Source organism: Chenopodium album, chromosome 9 (assembly GCF_948465745.1).
Source record: "Chenopodium album chromosome 9, dcCheAlbu1.1, whole genome shotgun sequence".
NCBI lineage: Eukaryota > Viridiplantae > Streptophyta > Magnoliopsida > Caryophyllales > Amaranthaceae > Chenopodium > Chenopodium album.
The window spans coordinates 72,276,650-72,299,613 of NC_137842.1; the positions used below are offsets into that span (position 1 = coordinate 72,276,650).

The 22,964-nt window shown below is 31.7% G+C and overlaps 8 protein-coding genes across 8 annotated transcripts; 2 read left to right on the plus strand and 6 right to left on the minus strand.

The window, feature by feature from the left end:
• The first annotated feature begins 3,217 nt into the window (after positions 1-3,217).
• On the plus strand, positions 3,218-4,315 carry LOC145558136 (RNA polymerase II C-terminal domain phosphatase-like 5). Its single transcript, XM_081619270.1, has 2 exons — positions 3,218-3,481; positions 3,671-4,315. The coding sequence occupies exons 1-2, from the start codon at positions 3,218-3,220 to the stop codon at positions 4,313-4,315; spliced, it is 909 nt and encodes a 302-aa protein (XP_081475396.1).
• A 1,247-nt stretch (positions 4,316-5,562) lies between these two features.
• On the minus strand, positions 5,563-6,126 carry LOC145560505 (pathogenesis-related protein 1B-like). The gene has a single exon (XM_081621761.1). The coding sequence runs from the start codon at positions 6,069-6,071 to the stop codon at positions 5,592-5,594; it is 480 nt and encodes a 159-aa protein (XP_081477887.1). The 5' UTR covers positions 6,072-6,126; the 3' UTR covers positions 5,563-5,591.
• A 591-nt stretch (positions 6,127-6,717) lies between these two features.
• LOC145558137 (RNA polymerase II C-terminal domain phosphatase-like 5) lies at positions 6,718-7,697 on the plus strand. The gene is made up of 2 exons (XM_081619271.1): positions 6,718-7,008; positions 7,218-7,697. The coding sequence occupies exons 1-2, from the start codon at positions 6,718-6,720 to the stop codon at positions 7,695-7,697; spliced, it is 771 nt and encodes a 256-aa protein (XP_081475397.1).
• A 927-nt stretch (positions 7,698-8,624) lies between these two features.
• LOC145560506 (pathogenesis-related protein 1B-like) lies at positions 8,625-9,107 on the minus strand. Its single transcript, XM_081621762.1, has one exon. The coding sequence runs from the start codon at positions 9,105-9,107 to the stop codon at positions 8,625-8,627; it is 483 nt and encodes a 160-aa protein (XP_081477888.1).
• Positions 9,108-14,262: 5,155 nt separating this feature from the next.
• LOC145560507 (pathogenesis-related protein PR-1 type-like) lies at positions 14,263-15,093 on the minus strand. The gene has a single exon (XM_081621763.1). The coding sequence runs from the start codon at positions 15,037-15,039 to the stop codon at positions 14,548-14,550; it is 492 nt and encodes a 163-aa protein (XP_081477889.1). The 5' UTR covers positions 15,040-15,093; the 3' UTR covers positions 14,263-14,547.
• Positions 15,094-16,327: 1,234 nt separating this feature from the next.
• Positions 16,328-17,098, minus strand: LOC145560508 (pathogenesis-related protein PRB1-3-like). Its single transcript, XM_081621764.1, has one exon. The coding sequence runs from the start codon at positions 17,004-17,006 to the stop codon at positions 16,512-16,514; it is 495 nt and encodes a 164-aa protein (XP_081477890.1). The 5' UTR covers positions 17,007-17,098; the 3' UTR covers positions 16,328-16,511.
• Positions 17,099-18,912: 1,814 nt separating this feature from the next.
• On the minus strand, positions 18,913-19,606 carry LOC145560509 (pathogenesis-related protein PRB1-3-like). Its single transcript, XM_081621765.1, has one exon. The coding sequence runs from the start codon at positions 19,529-19,531 to the stop codon at positions 19,040-19,042; it is 492 nt and encodes a 163-aa protein (XP_081477891.1). The 5' UTR covers positions 19,532-19,606; the 3' UTR covers positions 18,913-19,039.
• A 911-nt stretch (positions 19,607-20,517) lies between these two features.
• On the minus strand, positions 20,518-21,131 carry LOC145560510 (basic form of pathogenesis-related protein 1-like). Its single transcript, XM_081621766.1, has one exon. It carries the CDS (start codon positions 21,117-21,119, stop codon positions 20,613-20,615), a length of 507 nt encoding a protein of 168 aa, XP_081477892.1. The 5' UTR covers positions 21,120-21,131; the 3' UTR covers positions 20,518-20,612.
• Between the last annotated feature and the right edge of the window lie 1,833 nt (positions 21,132-22,964).

Consider the following 22,964-nt stretch of genomic DNA (forward strand, 5'->3'; position numbering starts at 1 on the left):
TTTAAAAGTATATTACATATGTTACATAATGGATCAAAAAATATTTAGACTTATTAAAATCATGATAATTTTGAAAACTGACAACAAAAAAGTGAAAACACCTTTTTCTTGTTTCCTGTTTTTGGTTTTTAGTTTTCAAAAAATACAGGAAACTGAAAACCAAAAATGATGCCAAACAAGCCCTTAGTTTTAATTTCTTAAATTATCAAATGCTAAGAATGCCAATCCTCTTCAATCATTCACAATAAGTTCTAATCATCACTAATAGATATAATAATGCCTTAATCGCACAATTATAGGCTAATTATTAGATGTTTAGCTTTAAGCGACATATTTAATCGATAAAGAACCAGCTCATTAGTTGCTCAGGCCATGTGCTTTATGCAAATACGAAAACGGTTTAAGGAGGCGGCTACTTACAAGTTTGTCCATCTCTAAAGTCTAAATCAATTAATCATGTTAATTAATTAGTAAATCATGTTTAATACGGAGTAATATGTTTCAGCTGTAAATCTGTAATACTTCTCATTTCACATGCTTTGAACTACTAATTTAATGTATAAAGTTGAACTATATAACTAACTTGGTTTCTAGTCTTCAAAAAAAAAAAAAAAAAAAAAAAAAAAAAAAAAAAAAAAACTAACTTGGTTAAGTGGTTTCTATATAACATAGTTATAATTACTTACTAGAGCATATTTAAAAGGCACTACATATTTAGGATGATGTTTCACGAAGAACAGTTTGGACCATTATCATAACTTTAGTATGACAAATTGTCAACAAAATACCCATCCACTAGCTTAGGTTTGACCTAATCCTTCTTGATCATTTTCTATAAATATCACCGTCATTTGCTCCATCATATCTTATGTACTCCATAATACTAATCCTCAACCCGTGGAAAAGTCTTGTTCAGGGCCTGTTCATTTCAGCTTCAATTCAGTTCAGTTCTATTCAGCTCCTAATTTCCTTCAATCATAAAATATTTATTTCAGTTCAGTTCAATTCAGCAAATGTGAACAGACCCCTAATACTCAATTAATCTGATCCTATAAATTTTACATTTATTAAATAAAATAATGTCTACTAATGATTTGTGTATGTATAACCTTCAATAGATTATGACAAAGCTGAATTGATCACTTGGCTAATGATTTGTAAGGAACATTAATCTCTTTTCAATCAATTCATTAAATTCACATAGTCCACCATTACGCATACCTTCTAACCATCAACCAAACCATATTAATTCATGGATCGAGTGGTTGGGCAGTCATATAGGGTCACGTCGAAGAAAAATACGTTTACATGTATCATGCATGTCCATACAACGTTTGATTTGAGGTTTTTTTTCAAGAATATTTTGCCAAGTACATTAAATAATTTACTTTTTTTGGATGTTTATTCAACTAATTATTTTTCTTTTGTGTTCTTTGGTACATGCAAGAAGCGGCTAGATTCTGATATAACAAATATTAAATCACTAATTAAGATAAAGTAAACGTGGCATACTCGATTCTCGTCTTAGGAATGAAGTAGAAAGATTTCCCATTCCATTTATTAGGTCAATTTTTCAAGCGAGCTCGACATGATGAGACAATTGAAGACTCGCAATTTTTAACACCTACCAAATTTCCGTAAAAAAAATAGGAGGAAGGGTAAAGGGATCCTCATCTTCAAAGTGTATTTAGAGATTGAAATTCCAAAATAATAAAGTTATATGGAGTAAATTGTTTCTTTACCACTAATTCGTTTAAGATTTTTTTTGTTGGGTCACTTTGGCAATAAACGAAGTTAATTAGTGATAGAGAATATCCATAGAATATTCTCATCCTAGGTAACTATAAGATATGTATAGATATTTATGGATATTCTCTATCAATTAGAATGTCATCCAAACTTATCTGATACGGTCATACGGAGTAACAAATAAGCCAAGGGAAAGTTAATCTGAGCTTTATCCCAACTGTAAACCTCCCTTTGATGTAAGCATGTTTAATGAGCACAACCAGCCAAGTGGAGTAGATACTGTATATTATGTGACATTAAATTATAAATTCTTCGATGTATCTTATTTATTTTGATAGGTACTTGTACTTTAAAGGAAGTAGTCAATGGTTGGAATTTTGGAAATATGACTTCTTTTGGCTATAAATTGACACTACGAAATAGTCATATAAGGTGTTCCATGAAAAAGGGAAAATGATATATACTTGTATATACATGAATGAACCCTTAGTTTCACGGTTGAATATAAGAAATTTAAAGAAAAAAAGATTCAAAACTATTAAGCATTAATAAAATTGTTCAACATGTGATTTTAATTTTCCATGTATTCTTAAATTTATACAAGTACATTTTTTTTTGAAAATCAATTTAATAGTTATGTGTGATCCTAAAGACGGTATATATCATTTTTTTTTTAAGGTGTAGTTCTATTTCACAAAAAAAGGACTTAATTTTTCATAGTTGAGTAACGAAATTGAATCGGGATATTTGGGTAATTACATTATATCATATGGCTTGCTCAAAAAGTTATATTGCCTGATTTTTTAAAGAAAACTTTATCTACTTATATCATGACATATGTATGATAAAAACTATTTTATTTAATTATTTATATTTTTCCAAGCAACAATGTTCTATTGCTCACCATTAGAGCACAAAATAGCTACGAAGATATTTATTTGGGCCTGGGTCAAGTTATGAAATTTATAAGTCAGTTACGGAATATCACAAAATAGCTACAAAGATATTTATTTGGGCCTGGGCTAAGTTACGAAATTCTATAGATCAGTTAAGCACTTAAGCAGTGTATGCCCAAATTTTAAAGATATGATAAGATCATAAGAGGATAGTTTAGGATTATATTTGGTGATATGTATGCTTATTTCCTAAAATACAAATTAATATTGTTTCCTAGATCTTATAAAATATGATATGATAGTTTAGGATAATTTTTGGTAATTTCCTAATAATGTTAGCTTATTAGCTCCTGAAATACGAAGTAAGATTGTTTCCTAAAATAAGATTATACTCCTATTCCTTAGCTTGCTTCTCAAGGAAACATTAGGTTATCAACATATCTAGTTTAACCGACTTAGGCATTGTTATAAATAACAGGAATCAGATACTTGTAAACTAAAATTTTCATAATTGTATTCCAAACAAAAAAAAAAAAAAAAAAAAGCTCCTTCGATAAAAACACAACAGAGTAATGGCGGTCCAAAACCTAAAGGCTACTGTCAATTCTTCTTCTTCAATTCATCCTGATTCGATTGAGCGTGATGCAAATTTGAAGACATTAATATCGAAGAAGAAGCTCCACCTCGTACTCGATTTAGACAATACCATTCTTGAATCGGCTATTTTAGAAACTTTAACCAAATATGATCAAGATTATTTAAAACGCCCCGTTGCTGTCAAATTGATGGAAGATAAAAAACTATATATATGGGATTATGAAGCAGAGGGTTTCAAGGTACGTACATCTATTTGAGTTTCCTGTCTTTATTTTTTATACTAAATAAGTTGTACGTATTATGATTCATATTTTTAGTGGTATTTTATTTTACTTTTTTTGTTTTGACGTACAGATAGTATATTATAGTCGTTAAATTTAGTCGAATTTATTTTTACAAGTTAAATTAACATAAACTTGAAATTACAGGATGTTTATGTAACCAAATTGAGGCCTTATGTCAAAACGTTCCTCAAGGAAGCAAGTACACTATTCGATATATCAATTTTTACGCTAGGAAACGAGACATATACAAGGAAGATGCTAGAGCTACTTGATCCCGAGCGTTTGTATATTAACTCACAAGTGATCACGAGGGAGAAGGTGCTATTAACGAGATCATGGAGGAAGGGGCATCATTTTTTGAAGTCGCATGAAAGGGTCGTGTTAGTAGTCGATGATGCAAAAGACGTGTGGGAAGCTAATGCTAAAAATTTGATCGATATAGCACCATACGGGTTCTTTAAAGATGAGTCCTCAAATAAGAAATCTTGGACGCGAAATTTGGCGGATGAAAGTGAGAAGTATGGAGAACTTGCTCGAGTTTTGAGAGAGTTAAAGAAGATTCACAAAGAGTTTTACAATTTGGAGGAAGGTGAAGATTATGAAAGCCGTGATGTAAGAGATGCAATTGAAGAAGTGAAGAGAAAATTCAGCTTGCAAGGTACTAAGGAAGCGATGAGTCAACATGCAAAGGAAACAACTAATGAGATTGATGAATGCTTCAAATCGATGGATCTAAATTGCCGCAGAAATAAACTAAATCGAATTCAGACTAGTCATGAAGTTATGTAATGTTAATTCTAGCTAACATGAATTCTATGATTTTCTTTACGTACTTTTGATTTTCTTTTTTAGGAAATTATTTTGAACGTCACTTTATTATTATTTTTATCAATTGAGAAAATTTAATTAATGTCACTTGTTATGGTCCATTTGATCTATTATGGATGTTAATATTGCGTGTGTTTTTCTTCGTGTATTTGCTACCCATATCGGCCATATGTACCATGTTTGTTTAGGACCTAGAACGCATTTGACTATGTAAGGAGATTAAGATATGGATTAAAACCGTCGTAAATGCCACCGTAAGGTCCCCTAGATGACATCGTGCTATACTGCTATTACATGTTTGCTTCACTTTGTTGGCAAAATTTGGGGCCTATAATGCTTGGGCCGGGTGTGGTTCTATTTAAGGGGTGGTACTCCGACTTGAGCACAGGCCGTGTTGTGCACATTTAGAATCTCGGTTTGGTTATCTTGGGCATGGACTATGTCTTGTGCACATTAATGCGGCGCATCATGGAAGAAATTGGACGTTCTAGTTATGTTGATTACTTCCCCATTCTAGGCTACATTTAGCACATACGAAGTACTTTGTACGATTATTTGTAAGCAGTATTTGTTTTCCTATATTTGTAAGCAGTATTTGTTTTCATATATTTGTAAGCACATAGTTTGTATGATTATAATAAGATAAAGTGAATATAATGTTAAACTCATTACTGTGTATAACAAAATCTGAAATTGAGATAAGCATAGTTGACGTTAAGATGTTGACTTAAGGTCAAATACGAACCAACATAGATAAATATTCATTTAAGATTTAAACTAGTTATTTTCGGTTTGCAATTGTAGATAAAGATTCATTTAAGATTTAAAATAGATAAATCTTAAACTAGTTTATATCTTATATGATCGACATGATCTAGGGGTTATTTTTTCCACCTTACGTACAAAACCTTATAGTTAATAGCTATACGCCTATACATAACATGTTAAGTAAATTTTTTAAACAATGTTTAATAAGAAACAAATTCCAGACATTCATGCATATATATTAAATCACAGCCGCCAAACCTCAATTCGAATTCAAAATTATATGAAATTTGAAAGTCAATTTTATTATTCTCATCTCATTAATTCATCAAATTGGATGGAAATCCATACCATATTAATGAAATAATATTGAGGTGAGCAACAGTCCAACATTACATATATATCTAGTACGTGTACGTACTTAATTAAAAATACATTAATATATAATTAAGAAAATTTAATTACTACAAAATTAATAAGGCTTAACACCATTAACATTACCAGGAGGATAATATTCACAAACAACAAAAGGCCAACCAGCACCACAAGTAATACTAGCACACCCAAGATGTAAGCTATCCTTCCAAACCACTTGTTTATAATGCTTACATTCTTTTCCATTCAAACAAACATTCATATTATGATCATAATTTGTTTCCTCCCCAACCCATTGATTGACCGCATCAGTAGTCGTAAACACGTATCCGGAAGCCGTGTTCTCGCCGTAAGGTCCATTTGATGACATCGTGTTATCGCATGTATGCTTGACTTTGTTGGCGAAATCTTGGGCGTATGATGCTAGTGTTTGGTTCCATTTTAAGGGTGGCACCCCGACTTCAGCACGGGCCGCGTTGTGCACGTCTAGGAACTCTTTTTGGTTGTCTTGGGCATGGGATTTCACAAAAGTTGTTGCTAAAATAGCACAAAAGAAGAGATGAAGGGATAGCTTCATTTTTTTGGTGGTGGTTTTATGTAAGGGGGTTGGAGAAAATTTAAGGTGTATGGGTTGATTATTTATAGGGATATAGTGCAACTTTTCGTGACTTATATTTATAGTTCTTTTATTTGTTCATACATCATGAATATTTATTACTATAGGGCAACTATATAAGAAAAGTCTACATAAAATGCTTTTTAACCAACCTTAAAGGGAAAAAAGAAACCACCTATTCATTATTCCTCTTGATTTCACATTTTAAAGCAAAATGGATACTTTTTTTATTATTATTATTTTTATACAGTCACAAAAAGTAATATTTCACTTTCTACCAAAAAAAAAAAAAGAAAAAGAAAAGGAAAAAGTAATTTCACAAACAAAGATATTTGGTTTTAATTTTTGGGCCTGGGCCTGGGCCCATTTGGGAAAAAAATTCCAATAATTTGAAGATGAACTTTAATGATAGGATTACTACTCGTATTCGTAGTATGGTGTCCTTGTTGCTCAAGGATATATTCCTTGTTTCTCAAGGATTTAATAATTCCTTGTTATAAATAATTACTACATATTAACCAAATTTTTGTAATGTAAAACTTATTCGTTATTATCTTCCATCAAAAAAAAATAAAAAATTGTACGCTCCTCTTTTACAAGGCAGATAATGGCAGTCCAAAACTTAAAGCCTAATGTTATTTCTTCTTCTTCAATTCATTATGCTGATTTGATTAAGAGTGTTCGTGATAAAAATTTGAAGAGTTTATTGGCGCGGAAGAAGCTCCATCTTGTTCTTGATTTAGACAATACTCTTCTCCACTCGAGTACTATGCTAAAGTTAACAAAATATGATCGTGATTATTTACAACGCTCTGTTGGTGTCAAATTGATCGAGGAAAAGAAGCTATTCCAATGGAATTTTCAGAGAAACGATAGCGTGACATGTCTACCTGCTAGAGTATGTTTCTAAATTTTAAAATTATCGTTAATTTGTATGTTGAATAACATTTACTTACATATTATCGATCACTTGCATTAATTTGTTAAAAAGACTTGCAAAGAATCATGTTTATTTAGAAATAGGTCTATATTTTGTTTAATTCGTTCAAGTATTATATGGTTCTAGTATGCGGTAAATTAACATAATTTTATTTCAATTATTTTCAGGGACATAATGATCATTGGGTAACAAAATTGAGGCCTAATGTTGAAACGTTTCTTAAAGAAGCTAGCGCACTATTCGAGTTTTCAATTTTCACGTTAGGAACTTGCAAATACGCAAGGAAAATGCTTGACCTACTTGATCCCGAAGGGTTGTATTTTGCTAATTCACAAGTGATCACAAGAGAAGATATCCGTTCAAAGCCATTGAAGAAGGGTCTCGATCTTGTATTGGCACATGAAAGAGTTGTCTTAGTGGTCGATGATTTAAAAGAAGTATGGAAAGACGACAATGCTAAGAATGTGATCAAAATAGCTCCATATGAGTTCTTTGATGATGAATCCTCGAATAAGAAATCCTGGTCACGAAATTGGGCAGATGAAAGTGAGAAGTATGGAGAGCTCGCTAGGGTTTTAAGGGAGTTAAAGAAGATACACAAAGAATTCTACAATGTAGAGGAAGGACAAGATGATTATGAAACGTGATGTAAGAGATGCAATTGAAGAGGTAAAGAGAAAGTTCTTTTTGCAAGGGACTAAAGAAGGGATAAGTAAACATGCACAAGAAACGATTAATGAGATTGATGAATGCTTCAAATCAATGGGGTTGAATTGTCGTACAAATAATGGACCTAATGTTATAGTTCAGACTAATCATATGGTTATGTAATTCGAATGGAGTTTATGATTGATTATGTATATGAATTCTTTTATTGTCTTAACTTTTGTTTTTCTTTTATTTTTTTTTTTTTTTTTTTTTGTATTTTATTTATTTAAACAACTGAATCTCACGTTGATTTTCAAATAAAAGCATGACACAAATTAGCAATATATTTCCCTTTAAGTGTTAATGGAAAAAATTGACCCCTGTTAATATATATAGTAGCTTGAAAAGTCAAAAGTGTTTCTTGATGAATTAGACGCATTTTTCCTTGTTTGTTTGTTTGGGACCTATTGAGGTTTGACTATGTATGGAGATTATTAAGATATGGATTAAAACCTCTCACTAAAATTATAAAGCTCATTTATATAATTATATTGTGTTTATTAACCTAACATTGATTAGTAGAAGTGTACAGACAATCTAGCTCGCTAGTAATAATATTCTAACTTATACAACTTTAAATAATGCTTAATTAAGAAACAAAATTAAATCTTAATTCTCACTACCAGAAAACATTATTATCTAACATTGACGAACAATAATAAATTCACAACTATATTTTAGAATTCAAAGATTTATAAAAACCAAATTTTTATTCCTTCTCATGAGTAATTCATCAAATTGGGATAAAAGCCCATACCATATTAATGAGATATTAAGGTAAACAATATAACAAGCCCAATACCTAATTAAAATTACATTAATAAGCAATGCAAATTACTACATGTACAAATTAAATTAAAAGGTAATTAATATGGCCATGTACCATTAACATTACCAGGAGGATCATATTCACAAACAACAAAGGGCCAACCAGCACCAAATATAATACTAGCACAACCAAGATATAAGCTATTTTTCCAAACCACTTGTTTATAATGTCTACATTCTGTGCCATTCACACATTCATTCAAACGATGATCATAATTTTCCCTCTCCCCTACCCATTGGTTAACCGCATCAGCCGTCGTAAATGCCCCATAACCGGAAGCCGTGTTTTCACCGTAAGGTCCCCTAGATGACATCGTGCTATTACATGTTTGCTTCACTTTGTTAGCTAAATTTTGGGCGTATAATGCTAGGGTGTGGTTCCATTCAAGGGGTGGTACTCCGACTTGAGCACGGGCCATGTTGTGCACGTCTAGGAACTCGGTTTGGTTGTCTTGGGCATGGGTTATCACAAGAGTTGATGTGGCTAAAAATGCGATAAAGAGATGAATGAATAACTTCATTTTTTTGGTTACTTTTGTTTGTGAGGGGGTTAGTTAGGGTGCTTAAGGTGTATGGGCTGATTATATATACATTTATAGTACTTTCATTTTGTATTCATAATTACCAATATATTCATATAGTATTATAGTTAGTCAACTATGTATGAAGAGTCCACATAAAATGCTTGTTAACCTACTTTAATGAGAAAATGTGTTTTGATTTCACATTATTAATAGAAAAAATTATCAGTAGAAATTACCTTTTTTTTTTTTTTTTTTTTCGAGAAAACTTCTTTTAAAATTTTGGGGGGTGTGGTTCCATTTAAGGGGTGGTACTCCGACTTGAACACGACCCGTGTTGTGCATGTCTAGGAACTCGGTTAGGTTGTCTTGAGCATGAGTTATCACAAGAGTTGAGGCTAAAAATGTAATAAAGAGATGGATGAATAACTTCATTTTTTTGGTTGCTTTTGTTTGTGAGGGTACGGTGTTAGTTGGGGTACCAATTGGTGGTTCGTACACCCGGGTGTATCATGCGCACGGTACACCCGAATTAAATTAAGCGTAAAGAACATAGTACGTAATTATAAAGAATAATATAAAGGAACATACTACTGAAATATAAAGAACACAATAATATTTGAGATTAATTTTTAAAATAAGGTACGTAAAAGATAAACTATTAATTGATTTTTACCAAAAAAAAATTAATTCAAATCATTTCAAATATAAAAAATTCTTCTATTTATAATTATTTTTGCTCAAATATAATTCAAAATTTCATTTTTAAATTTCAAAATTTTAAAAATACTACTATTTAAGTAAAAATAACATAATTTGTATTTATTGATACCCAAAGAACATGATTAATTTATATACCTTAATGAACATTGTTTGTAACATAAAAAACATATAGTATAGACTTAAAGAACATATTGATCAGACTCCAGAAACATACTTCATTCCAATTAAAAAGTGATAAAAGAACATTTATCATAATATAAAGAATATTATCTTCAACCTAGAAATTAACACTAAAATAGAGAACTAGATAAAAAGAAGAAAAAAAATTGTTAATTACCTTAATTTCTAAACTAGATAAATGTCCGTGGTAGGCTTGAGTTCACAAAATCGGTGCAAGTTGCGAATTAATGAATTGACCGTTTTAAGGAAAACTGGATGGTTCCACCCACTCAATTGGACTCCCGGAGGGTATTAGGGACCATGGTAAACAACTCGACAATTTTTATTTTCGGGCATAAAAAGGTCAAAAAAATTCCAAAATTGAAGGCTATTATCCACGCTTTTTGAGGAATTTTTGAGGTTACGGGTCTGGTGGCGAAAAGTATTAAGACCCTAGGCGATACATCTTAGGATCATATAATGCCATTTGGAACCATATATGACCATTATATAATGTCATAAATGTCCGTGGTAGGCTTGAGTTCACAAAATCGGTGCAAGTAGCGAATTGGTAAATTGATCGTTTTAAGGCAAATTGGATGGTTCCATCCACTCAATTGGACTCCCGGAGAATATTATAGACCATGGTAAACATCTCGGCAATTTTTATTTTTCGGCGAAAAAAGGTCAAAAAATTCCAAAATTGAAGGCTATTACCCATGCTTTTTGAGGAATTTTTGAGGTTACAGGGCCCGGTGGCGAAAAGTGTTGAGACCCTAGGGGATACATCTTATGGTCATATAATGCCGTTTGGAACCATAAGGTATTGCATGGATGCTTGATTTATAAGGTATGCACTATGGAGTCTAGGGAATGATCAATGCAAATTAAAGGAAAATCACGATGATGAGTGATAATGAACGATGATGAGTGATGAGTGATGATGAACGATGAACAATGATGATGCTCGATGATGAACGATGATGAACGATATGATAAACGATGAAAAATTTTGACGTAGATGATGAATGAATTTAATTTTATGATTTATAATTATAATTATAAATTCGAACATTAATTTTTATTATAAAAAAGTTTTTCATAATTTATAAATAAGTATTTCTAAAAAAAAAATACATGTATTAAAAAGAATACAATTTTAATACATTATGGACATTAAAAATAATCCAAATTAATAATAAAAATACAAAATACGGTCCAATCAGATTTTGCCATATCAGCAGATTGTGGTGTCATTTTTAAAGAATGACATTGTAGAATTTTTACGGAAATAATTAAACAAATACACTTCAATTATTCTGCCTCGTAGATTAAATTAATTAACTATATATCTTTCTTTGTTATACAGTATGTAATTAGTAGAAATCATACGTTAATAAGGATTTAAGGATAGTACTCCATATTTGAAATTATACACACACATATATACATTTACAAATGCTAATTATAAAAACCTTCAGTTTATTAGAGAAAGGAGGAATAGGTATAGTTGATTTTTATGAGCTTTGACTTTGAATAGGGAATGTCGTGAATAAGTGGTATAGAGTAGTAATTAAAATTTATTTATCTTGGATGAAATTTAATGAACAAGCATTCCATAGAAAAATGGGAAACTTTCTTCACAAGTTATGTATTTTTAAGGGAAGGTGTTGAAACCTAAGGGTTACATATAAGCATTAACTATGTATTTTTTTTACGGAGTATAATGAAATAAAGATGAAAATTCATGATAATATCACGCGCAATCAATCAGTATCTAATTTATATTAATCTATCTTTAATATTTTCTTTTTTACTCTGTAGTTTCTTATATTGTAGTACATACTCCGCCCCAAGAGCTAAGGGCTATGTTTATTTTTCATTAAAGTGAGTGTCAAATTTGTTTGTGTGGAACGGACTCACGTGAGTTAGTTCATACAAATAGAAAAAAAAAATTGAGTGTGGTCGCCGGCCGCCGACAAGTGGTGAGGTGGTGACAGGGGGTAGGGATGAGTGTGTGCATTATAACCGGACTCACGTGAAACGGTCTCACGCAAAACCTTCTCAATTTGTGTTTTCTAAGTGAGTAGAAACAGTAAAAGAAGTCATTTGTTATAATTATGACCCAAAACTGTTGATTTGCAAGACTTTCCTTTGAGACGTATGATATTGAAAACTTGCTGAGGAGTGTGTTGACCACATATCTTTGGGAAAATATGGACTATAGACGTTTAAGAACCATTAGATTGGATAAAAAATAGTACGAGTAAGAAGTAAGAATACATTTTCTACTTGAAGGTGTTTGACTGTTTGAAAACTTCATCCCATAGTCATTTAATCCACGTTTACCCCCACCTCTATTTAGTCTCATTAATTAAGATCGATTTGTCAAATTTTAATTCAACTAGCCTCAGGGCTGGCCCGGAGGGGTAGGCTTTGAGTGCGACCGCCTAGGGCCCACGCCAGAAAGGGGCCACAAATTTCAAAAAAAAAAAATCAGTTTGCATAGCTGTATAATTTAAACTGTTTAAACTGTAGTTTTTACTCGTTAAAAAATAAGCTACTTTTAAAAATGATAATTAATGCATTTAGTTAGCAATTAACATTAGATTACTTGGATATCATTTAGGTGGAGAAAACTATGCAATATAACCTCTTCTTCTTCTAATCTTCCGATTTCTATGAGTATCTACTTTAAAATATTAATCTTTTCAATTACACCGTTTCATATAAATTCAATTACCGAAATATTATGCAAAGTTATTACTCCAGTATTGTGTATGGAGACTTACTATTTAAATAATTTAAGTTATTTTCATTGTCTTATATTTAAATTAAAGCTATTCAGTGTAAAAGAAATTGTTTACGTAAGGGGCCCTTTTCTTACATTATGCCTAGGGCCCATAAATTTCTAGGAACGGGACTGACTAGCCTAAAATTATTTGATCAATAAAATAATTTATAAACATTTACTTTGAGTTAATTGAAAACTACCAAGTATGATAACTACAAAATGGAATTCAAACCTTTGAATAAATTGTTTACTTGTTACATCAATTCTTTTTAATTTAATTTTTATTTTTATTCATTTGTCGTGGTAAAATAACTAAATGAGGCGGCTAGCTACTTAATTACAATATTTGCCCCCTTACAATATAAGATAGTTACAAATAGAAAAAGGGTTACGATTACGAATATATATTCTTTCCCCAAGTTACACGTTTTCTAGATGCATGCATGACTTCTTGAGGCCCTTTCAATAGCTCAACAGGCTAGTCAAGAAGGCATCATTATCATATTTTTATTTTTACCCATGCTTAATAAACTGAATCAAACTATTACAATAAAAAAAATAAAAATAAAAATAAAAAATTTATCACCCAAGAAAGAAGCTAGGAAATGGTTGGCCGTTTCAATTTTGTTATTATGCGAAATTACATTGTTCCCTTCTAGTGTTTAAAATATACTATGTATAATCGTTACTCACGTATGCAGGAGTCCATGCTTGTCAATGCATTCATATATAAGACCACTAATTATTAATATCTTTAATCATTTATTAACAAAATCTTAATAACAAGTTGATATTGTAAGAGTAGTATATCAAGACAAATTAAACAAGATTTCCCTTAATATATGTAAGATTTGCAAATTATGATTAAAAGAGATACTAATATATGGTTTAAAAGTCTAAATATAACAATTACTTTAGAATGGGGGAAGTACCTTTCGACAATGTTCGTACAACTAACAGGAGCTAAGTAGCCACGAATTATAATTAATGGTTGAGCTAGCTAGACTAATTTTATATGGTTGAGATATATATACATAATTAATTCACATTAGCTATCCTTTTAATTAATCTTCACATAAAATAAATCCCAAAAATCAAATTAGCTTTAAGACAGATTAATTCGCATGGCTTTTTATTTTGAGTATCATCATCAGTATTCTAGTGAGCTGAAATACATACATACATTAATTAATCTATTGAGTACGTATTAGATCGAAAAAGAGACGAATTATGGAGTTATGGTCGATCAATTCATATTTCTTGGATTTATAAGTATTTCTTGCTACTTTGGTGCAAACTTTTAGAGGATTTTTGTTTTTGTTTTTTTGTTTATAGAGAGTCACAAGGGAGGGTGATGAAAATCGATTCCAAAATCTTTTGAAACCGGGAGGATCTTAAGGGTATTATATATGTGAAAATATACGATTACCATACATACGTAAATGATCGCAAGGCGTATACAACATATATGCAATGTAATTAAAATAATAAAGTATACATTCATTTATTCATTTGTATCTCTCTTAACAACTTACATACATAATAATATGGAGTACCACATGTCCACATATATAAAATTAAGTGAATTTCACTAAAAAAAAGATCTAGTGAGCTTATTCCAATTCACTCTTTATTATAACAACATGAAGTTAAAGGAAAGGTTTAAAAGAGATACCTATATATCATATTGATCATATATTATTATTATTATTCCAAGGTTGTTCTCAGTTTATTGAGAATTAGTCGTTAATTTTATCAAAACATTTAGTAAGGTTTCTGGCCAACCCAATTGCCTGGAGGATCATAGTTACATGTAACGAAATAACCTCCATTGTTACATTGAACCCTAGCACATCCTAGACGAACCGAGTTACGCCAAACCACTTGAGTATAATGTCCACACACCTTATTAGGAGCACAAGTATTTGAATTATAGTTATAATCGGCTTTCTCATCCACCCACAGCTTTACTGCGGCTGTGCCAGTCAGAAAAGCACCACTACCGGTGGCAATATTCTCCCCATACTGTTTACTGCCGGAGTGTCGCAGAGCACAATCACCTTTTCTTTGGTTGGCATATTGTTGGGCGTATTGCGCCACTCGGTTATCCCATTGTATGTTTCCAACGCCCACTGCGGCCCTGGCCGCGTTGTGGGCGTTAACATAGTCTTGTGGTGAATTTTGTGCATGGCACGTATGGGTTAGGGCTAGGGTTGCAAAAATGAAGCAAGCAAAAATTAGGCTTTTGGACAACATTTTTTTAGGGTTGTTACTAAACTTATAATAAAGAGTTGATGTATATAAGTTATTTTTGATGAGTAGTGCATGGTTTTATGGGGTTTTTATAGGGGGGGAGATGCATAAATTTCTTTGTAAGGGTGGTGGCATTATTTTCCAAGGTAGAATATTCAAAGTTTAAGAATGACAAGCATCAACAAAATGTACAAACAATTAATTAATAAAATTCCAAGTATTCCAAACTTATAATCTTATCCACGCCATTTAGCCACTTAAGTCGTCAAGAGTAGTATTTTTTGTGGATGATCAACTTGCTTAGTTAGTCAAGAAATTCAATATCTAAGATCACATATCATCTATATTATCATTCACCCTTGTAACTCTCTTGAGGGCATACATTATGATCATCCCCCTACATACCCTTTCAAATTCACCGATATAAATGTAATTTGTTACATCGTATATATATTTGGAGTAGAGAGTACTACTATGCCATCTTATTGGAGTAAAAGTGATGGTAGATAATTTTATTGTTGCTAGTAATAACGTGCAAGACGTGTTGTACGATTGCAAACGGAGGCTAATTAATTAGTTAAAGAGATACTAATTTGTGTAGAGTTTTCTACGAGTTACGTAGTAAATATTAGTACAGTTAATAAAAGCTTCGTCCCAAAAATAAATTGTGAGATAATGAAAAGGATATGGCAAATGCTATAAGAATAACAAGTACTTCTCAAATTAATTTATACAAGTCACAAAAACAAATAAACGTTGTGTGGTGACGCTATGCATATACTATTTCAAGGGACGTGCAATGCCTTCTTTTCACTAATTGGTTCATGAATTATTAAATGGGTGAAATTTTGAATGCTATCGTATACATTCCTTATTGGATTCGTTCCTTATTTTCTAATATTAGTACTCCTTTAGCCCGAAATTAATAGATTTATATATTGTTGAGTTTCTATTTGATTCAGTAATATACTATAATGTATATTTGAAATCTTTGATCGATTCAATTAGTAAAAATTGTTATTGAAACTACTACCTCCGTTAACTATTATTTGCAACAAAGGAATATTTTATATCCCTTTGTTGCAAATAATAGTTAACGGGGGTAGTATATTAGAAGTAACTGTACACATTTTAGTACTAAGTCAATTAAATATTTTGCATTTGGTTACATTTTATGGTTAATGCTGACAAAAGTTGAGATGATACATCAACCTAGGTCATCAGCACGTACAAAACCAAGAACATATACTTCCTTCGTTTTTTTTAACACTTTGAGTCTTAATCAAGAATGTTACTATTAATTATTTTATTTAATTGTTTCTATTTAATCAACAAACCTTACGTAAAAAACGTTACATATATTGATTAATTCAGCATGTATAGCTTCTTATTGAGTATCATCAATGCTCTAGTGAGCTGAAATACATACATTATTCTATATTTGATACACATCAGGCTTTAGTAAATTAAAAACTCTAGTAAGGTTTCTGGCCTGCAAAATTGCCCGGTGGATCATAGTTGCAAGTAACAAAAAACCATCCATTATTTTGACATTGAACCCTAGCACAACCAAGACGAACCGAGTTACGCCAAACCACTTGAGTATAATGTCCACACACCTTACCAGAAGCACAAGTATTGGTGTTATAATCGTAATCGGCCTTCTCATTCACCCACAGTTTTACTGCATCTGTGCCGGTGAAGTCACCGCCACCTTCGGCAATATTTTCACCATATTTCCCACCGGAATGTTGCAAAGCACAATCAGCCATTCTTTGGTTGGCGTATTGTTGGGCGTACGCCGCGACTTGGTCATCCCATTGTATGTTTCCAACACCCACTGCAGCCCTAGCTGCGTTGTGGGCATTTACATAATCTTGTGGTGAATTTTGTGCATGGCATATTTGGCCAATTGCTAGGGTTACTATGATAAAGCATAAAAATATTGCTAGGTTTTTGGGCATTTTCATTTTTTTATTTTTATTTTTTTTTGGTAATTTTTCAATGTAACAAATAAAAGTGGTGATTGTTATTATTACTTGGATGAATTTTATGTGAAAGAATTAGGGGATTTTATAGTGGGATTCTTTTGAAATTTCTATTGAATATAGAGCCAAAGTTAGGCTGGTATCTAGAAAATATGCAAACTTCCTAGACTTCTAACTTATTATGGATGATAATTCAAACCGTTTAGTCTAGAAAAGTATTTCTTTTTTTTTTTTTCTTTTTTTTTGAAGGATATATAGAAAAAGTATTTCTTGTGGCTAAGTTTTGTGTGATTATTCTTAGAATTTAGGTAATTTACCAATCAAAAAGACAGAATTATTGTGCATATATTATCTTACAAATTTTGATCTACATACATTTTACGTCAAAAAATGAATTATTACAGTAGTAATTTAGATATACAAAGGAAAATGTTCATTTTTAAAATAAAAAAAAAAATAAAAAAGGGTGGGGGGGAATTGAAGTGATCCTAATATAATTCATATTATGGCCTATGGCCACATCTTTAGATAATGTTTATCCCCGTTGAATAGTACACAATTAATGTTTATCCCCGTTCACATTAAGATAGAAAAACGATATAATTGATTATTATTTCCGTTGAATAGTACACAATTAATGTAAAATTTGTGCCAAAATGAAATTATCAGCGGGATTGATATAGATAGGGCTGCTGCTATAAGAACACTACTTTTCTCAAAAAGAGGCTATGATGTTGTATTGGATATTGTTATATACATTCGGGTGCATCGTTCACTCATAAGTAATTTGTTCTCGTTTTGATAGCAAAAACTAATCTTGAATTAGTTGGGTGTATGGTACACCCGAGAGTATATAACAATCTCTCGTATAGTATAACCGTTATATGATAGTTATGCATGAGCATATATATGCTACTCAAATGGATGTGCATTATTTTACTTCCAATTACTCCTTTCGTCTGAAATTAAGATAATAGAATATTGTGAAATTAATTCCGTAATAATTTTAATAAAGAATTTATATATTGTTCTCTTCTCCTAGAATAAGGTATTCTAATTTGATTATACTCACTCATGAATTAATCTAGTGTATAGTAGTTTGAGTTCTTCTAATTTGGTGAGGTGTGGTATTTCGATTTAAATATCTAACTTAAGCTTGATCGTATTTTACATCTATAGTATATCACGCACTCTCCATCCCTGACCTCTCATGAGCTTAACTGAAGTTAGGGGTTTCATTTCTACTCGCAATAACCATAATACTCACAATTTTTTAATTAATTTTTTTTATATATATTTTTTTTGGAGAAAATAATACTCACAAATATTGTCAAATAATGTATGTAGGTTTTTTATTATTTTTTATTTATTATTCTCAAATATTTTGAATTTAAGCAGGGCTCTATATAAACGTTACTTTCATACAAAGTGATGCATGGATTTATAAACTGTAATTGTAAATAAATTACAATTTATTTATTTGTTCATCCCAAAGAACAAACCTTACATGGCCAACATAGGTGTTTATAAGATTTATTCCACATACATTATTAAGTATGGAGTAGAGAATATTACTAAAAGCTTTTGCAAGCTTAAATTATTTGAACTACTTTCAAAAAAAAAAAAAAAAAAGGAAATATGTCGTATTTTAATGATAGAGGTATACTGGTATAGATATGGTCATCTAATAATTCTTTCCACTTCTAAATATATAAAATACGTTGAGAATCAAGGTTGGCCTAATGGTTGAAGGTCCTCCTTCCACTCCTGTGAGAGGGGTTCGATTCTCATCCCAAACAAGTTGGATCCCTTATTCCCCCCCAACTTTCAAGGGAATTCTCCTTACCTTAACAATATGCAATTTTTATATCCATAAGGCACTAAAAAATGCATAAAGAGGTTCCATTCTTATTATATTTAATTCGATCATTCTGTATTACATAGTATACTAAGATTAAGTGAAAGTAACATAGATGAAGTATTATTACGTGGTTTAACAAGAACGATCATAAAGTCTAGTAAGGTTTTTGGCCAATAATATTTCCTGGAGGATCATAGTTGCAAGTGATGAAAATCCCACCACCGTTACATTGAACCCTAGCACATCCAAGACGAACGGAATCACGCCAAACCACTTGAGTATAATGTCCACACACCTTATTAGGAGCACAAGTATTTGAATTATAATCATAGTTAGCCTTCTCATCAACCCAAATTTTTACTGCATCGGTGCCACTAGCATCACCCGGACCAGCAACGATATTCTCTCCGTAAGGTCCTCCAGAATGCTGCAAAGCACAATCATTAATTCGTTGATTGGCATATTGTTGGGCGTAGGCCGCGACTTGGTCATCCCATTGTATGTTACCAACACCCACGGCAGCCCTAGCTGCATTGTGGGCATCGACATAGTCTTGTGGTGAATTTTGCGCGTGACATAATTGTGCAAAGGCTAGGATTGCTATGACAAAGCATGAAAAGGTTGCATGGTTTTTGAGTGATTTCATTTTTTTTTTTTTTTTTTTTGGATTGTTACTAATGTTACAAAGAGATGTGTAATAAATATTTGGGATATATTTTATGTCCATGAGATGGGGGATTATATAGGAGGGAGTTCTTGAATATTCTTAGCTAAATGTTGAAAGTTAGATGAAGAAAATTCAAAGCCTAAGTTAGATAGGATAGCACCAGGAAAAAATGAAATCATCCAACTAGTTTTTGCGTTCAAGATTTGTGTGATTATTTTTAAGATTTTTTTTTTTTTATTTTTTTTATTTCGTTATTATGGTTATTGACGGTTCTAAGTATGTCATTCTACTGCTTATCCCTCTAATTTTTTTAAAAGCAACACTTTTAAAATGGAAATATTTAACACTATTTTTTTTTTTAACAAAATATTCAATACTATTTCATTATATCTTTATCATCTAATTTTACTCACTTGTATTATTTTCTTATTTATAACTCTTGTCTACATTTCTAAGCTTACTTTTAAACAAACTTCCTCCATTATTAATTAAATGACATAATTCTTTTATCACGTTTGTTAATTCGTATAGTTAACCGTAAATTTTTCTAATTATTAATAAGTAATACTATGAAATTTTGAAATTTTAGTTCAGCCACATATTGTTTGTCTTTGTCAACAAAATATTTTTTTTATGGTATAGAGGACTTTGACTAGACCTCAACCCTCAAGATTTTTTTAATTGTTTTTTTTTTTTTTTTTTTTTTTTTTTTTGTCTAGTATTTGTGAGCTAGGCACTTGAGAGTGAAGGGGAAAATAAAGGAATCTCTAAAATTTAATGTAAGAGTCTTACCAAATGAGTCAACACTTAATTAGTTTAACAGGACAACAATAATGGATTGGAGCATATAGCAATATTGTCATTCTAACCATAATGGTTAGATTTGAGTCATTTGATATAAGAAAACAGGAAATTAAATGATACATGATATACATTTTCATGCAAATTGTAAAGGATTTTTACAATAATCCCAATGAACAAACAACCACACCACCACCACTGCCGCGGCTTTATTTATTTATAAATTCACAACTTATATTTAATTGATATATAATAAGGCTTAGAAAGGCCTTTGGCCAATTATGTTGCCTGGTGGATTATAGCTGCACATAACAAAAATCCATCCATTAACACATTGAACCCTAGCACACCCAACATTAACCGAATCATGCCAAACCAGTTGAGTATAGGTCAAACAATCTGTACCAACTGCACAAGTATTCAAACTATAATCATACTCAACCTTCTGTTGCAACCATAGTTCTACGGCATCTGTGCCAGAGAACAACGGGTTGCTACTTACGGCGAGGTTTTCTCCATAGGGCCCGTTGGAACGTATGAGGGCACAATCGTCAACCCGGCTCAGGGCATATCGTCTGGCATAGGATGCCAATGTGCTGTCCCACTCTATGTTTACAACGCCCACTTCCGCCCTTGCGGCGTTATGGGCATCTAGGTAGTCTTGGGGAGAATTTTGTGCAAGGCATATTTGGACTAATGCTAGGGTTGCTATGATGAGGCATGAAAATGTTGCAAGTGTATTACTTTTAAACAAACTTGTACACATCTTTTGTTTTTGGAAATTAAGACAAATAAAAAGATATATTAAGGCTCTTGGAAAATATATCAAATAATGCTAAAGATGTTGTACAATTTATAGTGGATAAGTAATTAAAATTTATTTGCAATGTCACCATCTAAAAGCTCATGAGCAAGAATTGATCAAATGGTTGTCAGTAAATGAAAATAAAAAATTAAGGATTAAAAAAGAAGAAGAATTGATCATAATATCATTATATATGCTTCAAAGAAATTATCAAAATATTGATTTTATATACTATGTATGACTGTAAACATGCCTATCATTTTGCTACTTGATTTGTTGCTGATCAAGACGATTAGTAAATCACAAATTAAAATGCGGAACTTTAATCTAGCGACCAAACAACTATGCCTATAAGAATTATGAAAAAAATCAACTTATTGATCCATTCATTTTTTTTATTTTTTTTTTGAGGAAAGATCCATTCAATTCATAATTCTACACTCTGTATTCTTTTAACCCCAAATTTTATTATTAATTTTTTATGTTTTATTTTTTTTTTGAAAGATAACCCCAACTTATTATACATTGAAAAATTATACTACCTCCGTTACAGGTTATGTGCAATGATTTGACATAAAGCAGAGATGAAAAATGTTTAATCGTTGCACATAACCTGTAACAGAGGTAGTAGATTGAAGTTCAATCCTTGAAAAATAATTAGCACTCTATGACGTAAAAATTCAATCCTTGAAAACAATAAACAAAAACTAATCAAGATTGAAGTTTCCAAACACTTTTCGCCACCGGGCCCCGTAACCTCAAAAATTCCTCAAAAAACGTGGATAATAACCTTCAATTTTTGGATTTTTTTTACCTTTTTTCGCCCGAAAATAAAAATTGCCGAGATGTTTACCATGGTCTCTAATATTCTCCGGAAGTCCAATTGAGTGGGTGGAACCATCCAATTTCCTTAAAACGATCACTTTACCAATTCGCAACTTGCACCGATTTTGTGAACTCAAGCCTACCACAGATATTTATGACATCATTTAATGGTCATATATGGTTCCAAACGACATATATGACCCTAAAATGTATCCCCTAGAGTCTCAACACTTTTCGCCATCGGGCCTCGTAACCTCAAAAATTCCTCAAAAATCGTGGATAAATGGATATAGCCTTCAATTTTGGAATTTTTTTGACCTTTTTTCGCCCGGAAATAAAAATGGTCAAGATGTTTACCATGATCCCTAATACCCACCGGGAGTCCAATTGGGTGGGTGGAACCATCCAATTTGTCTTAAAACGGTCAATTTACCAATTCGCAACCTACACCGATTTTGTGAACTCAAGCCTACCACGGACATTTATGACATCATTTAATGGTCATATATGGTTCCAAACGACATTATATGACCCTAAGATGTATCTCCTAGGGCCTCAACACTTTTCGCCACCGGGCCCTGTAACTTCAAAAAGTTCCTCAAAAAGCTTGAATAATAGCCTTCAATTTTGGAATTTTTTGACTTTTTTCGGCGGAAATAAAAATTCCCGGGATGTTTACCATGGTCCCTAATACCCACCGGGAGTCCAATTGGGTAAGTGGAACCATCCAATTTTCCTTAAAACGGTCAATTTAACAATTCGCAACTAGCACCGATTTTGTGAACTCAATCCTACCACGGACATTATGACATCATTTAATGGTCATATATGGTTCCAAAAGGCATTATATGACCCTAAGATGTATCCCCTAGGGTCTCAACACTTTTCGCCACCGGGCGCCGTAACTTCAAAAATTCCTCAAAAAGCATGGATAATAGCCTTCAAATTTGGAATTTTTTTTCACTTTTTTCGCCCGGAAAT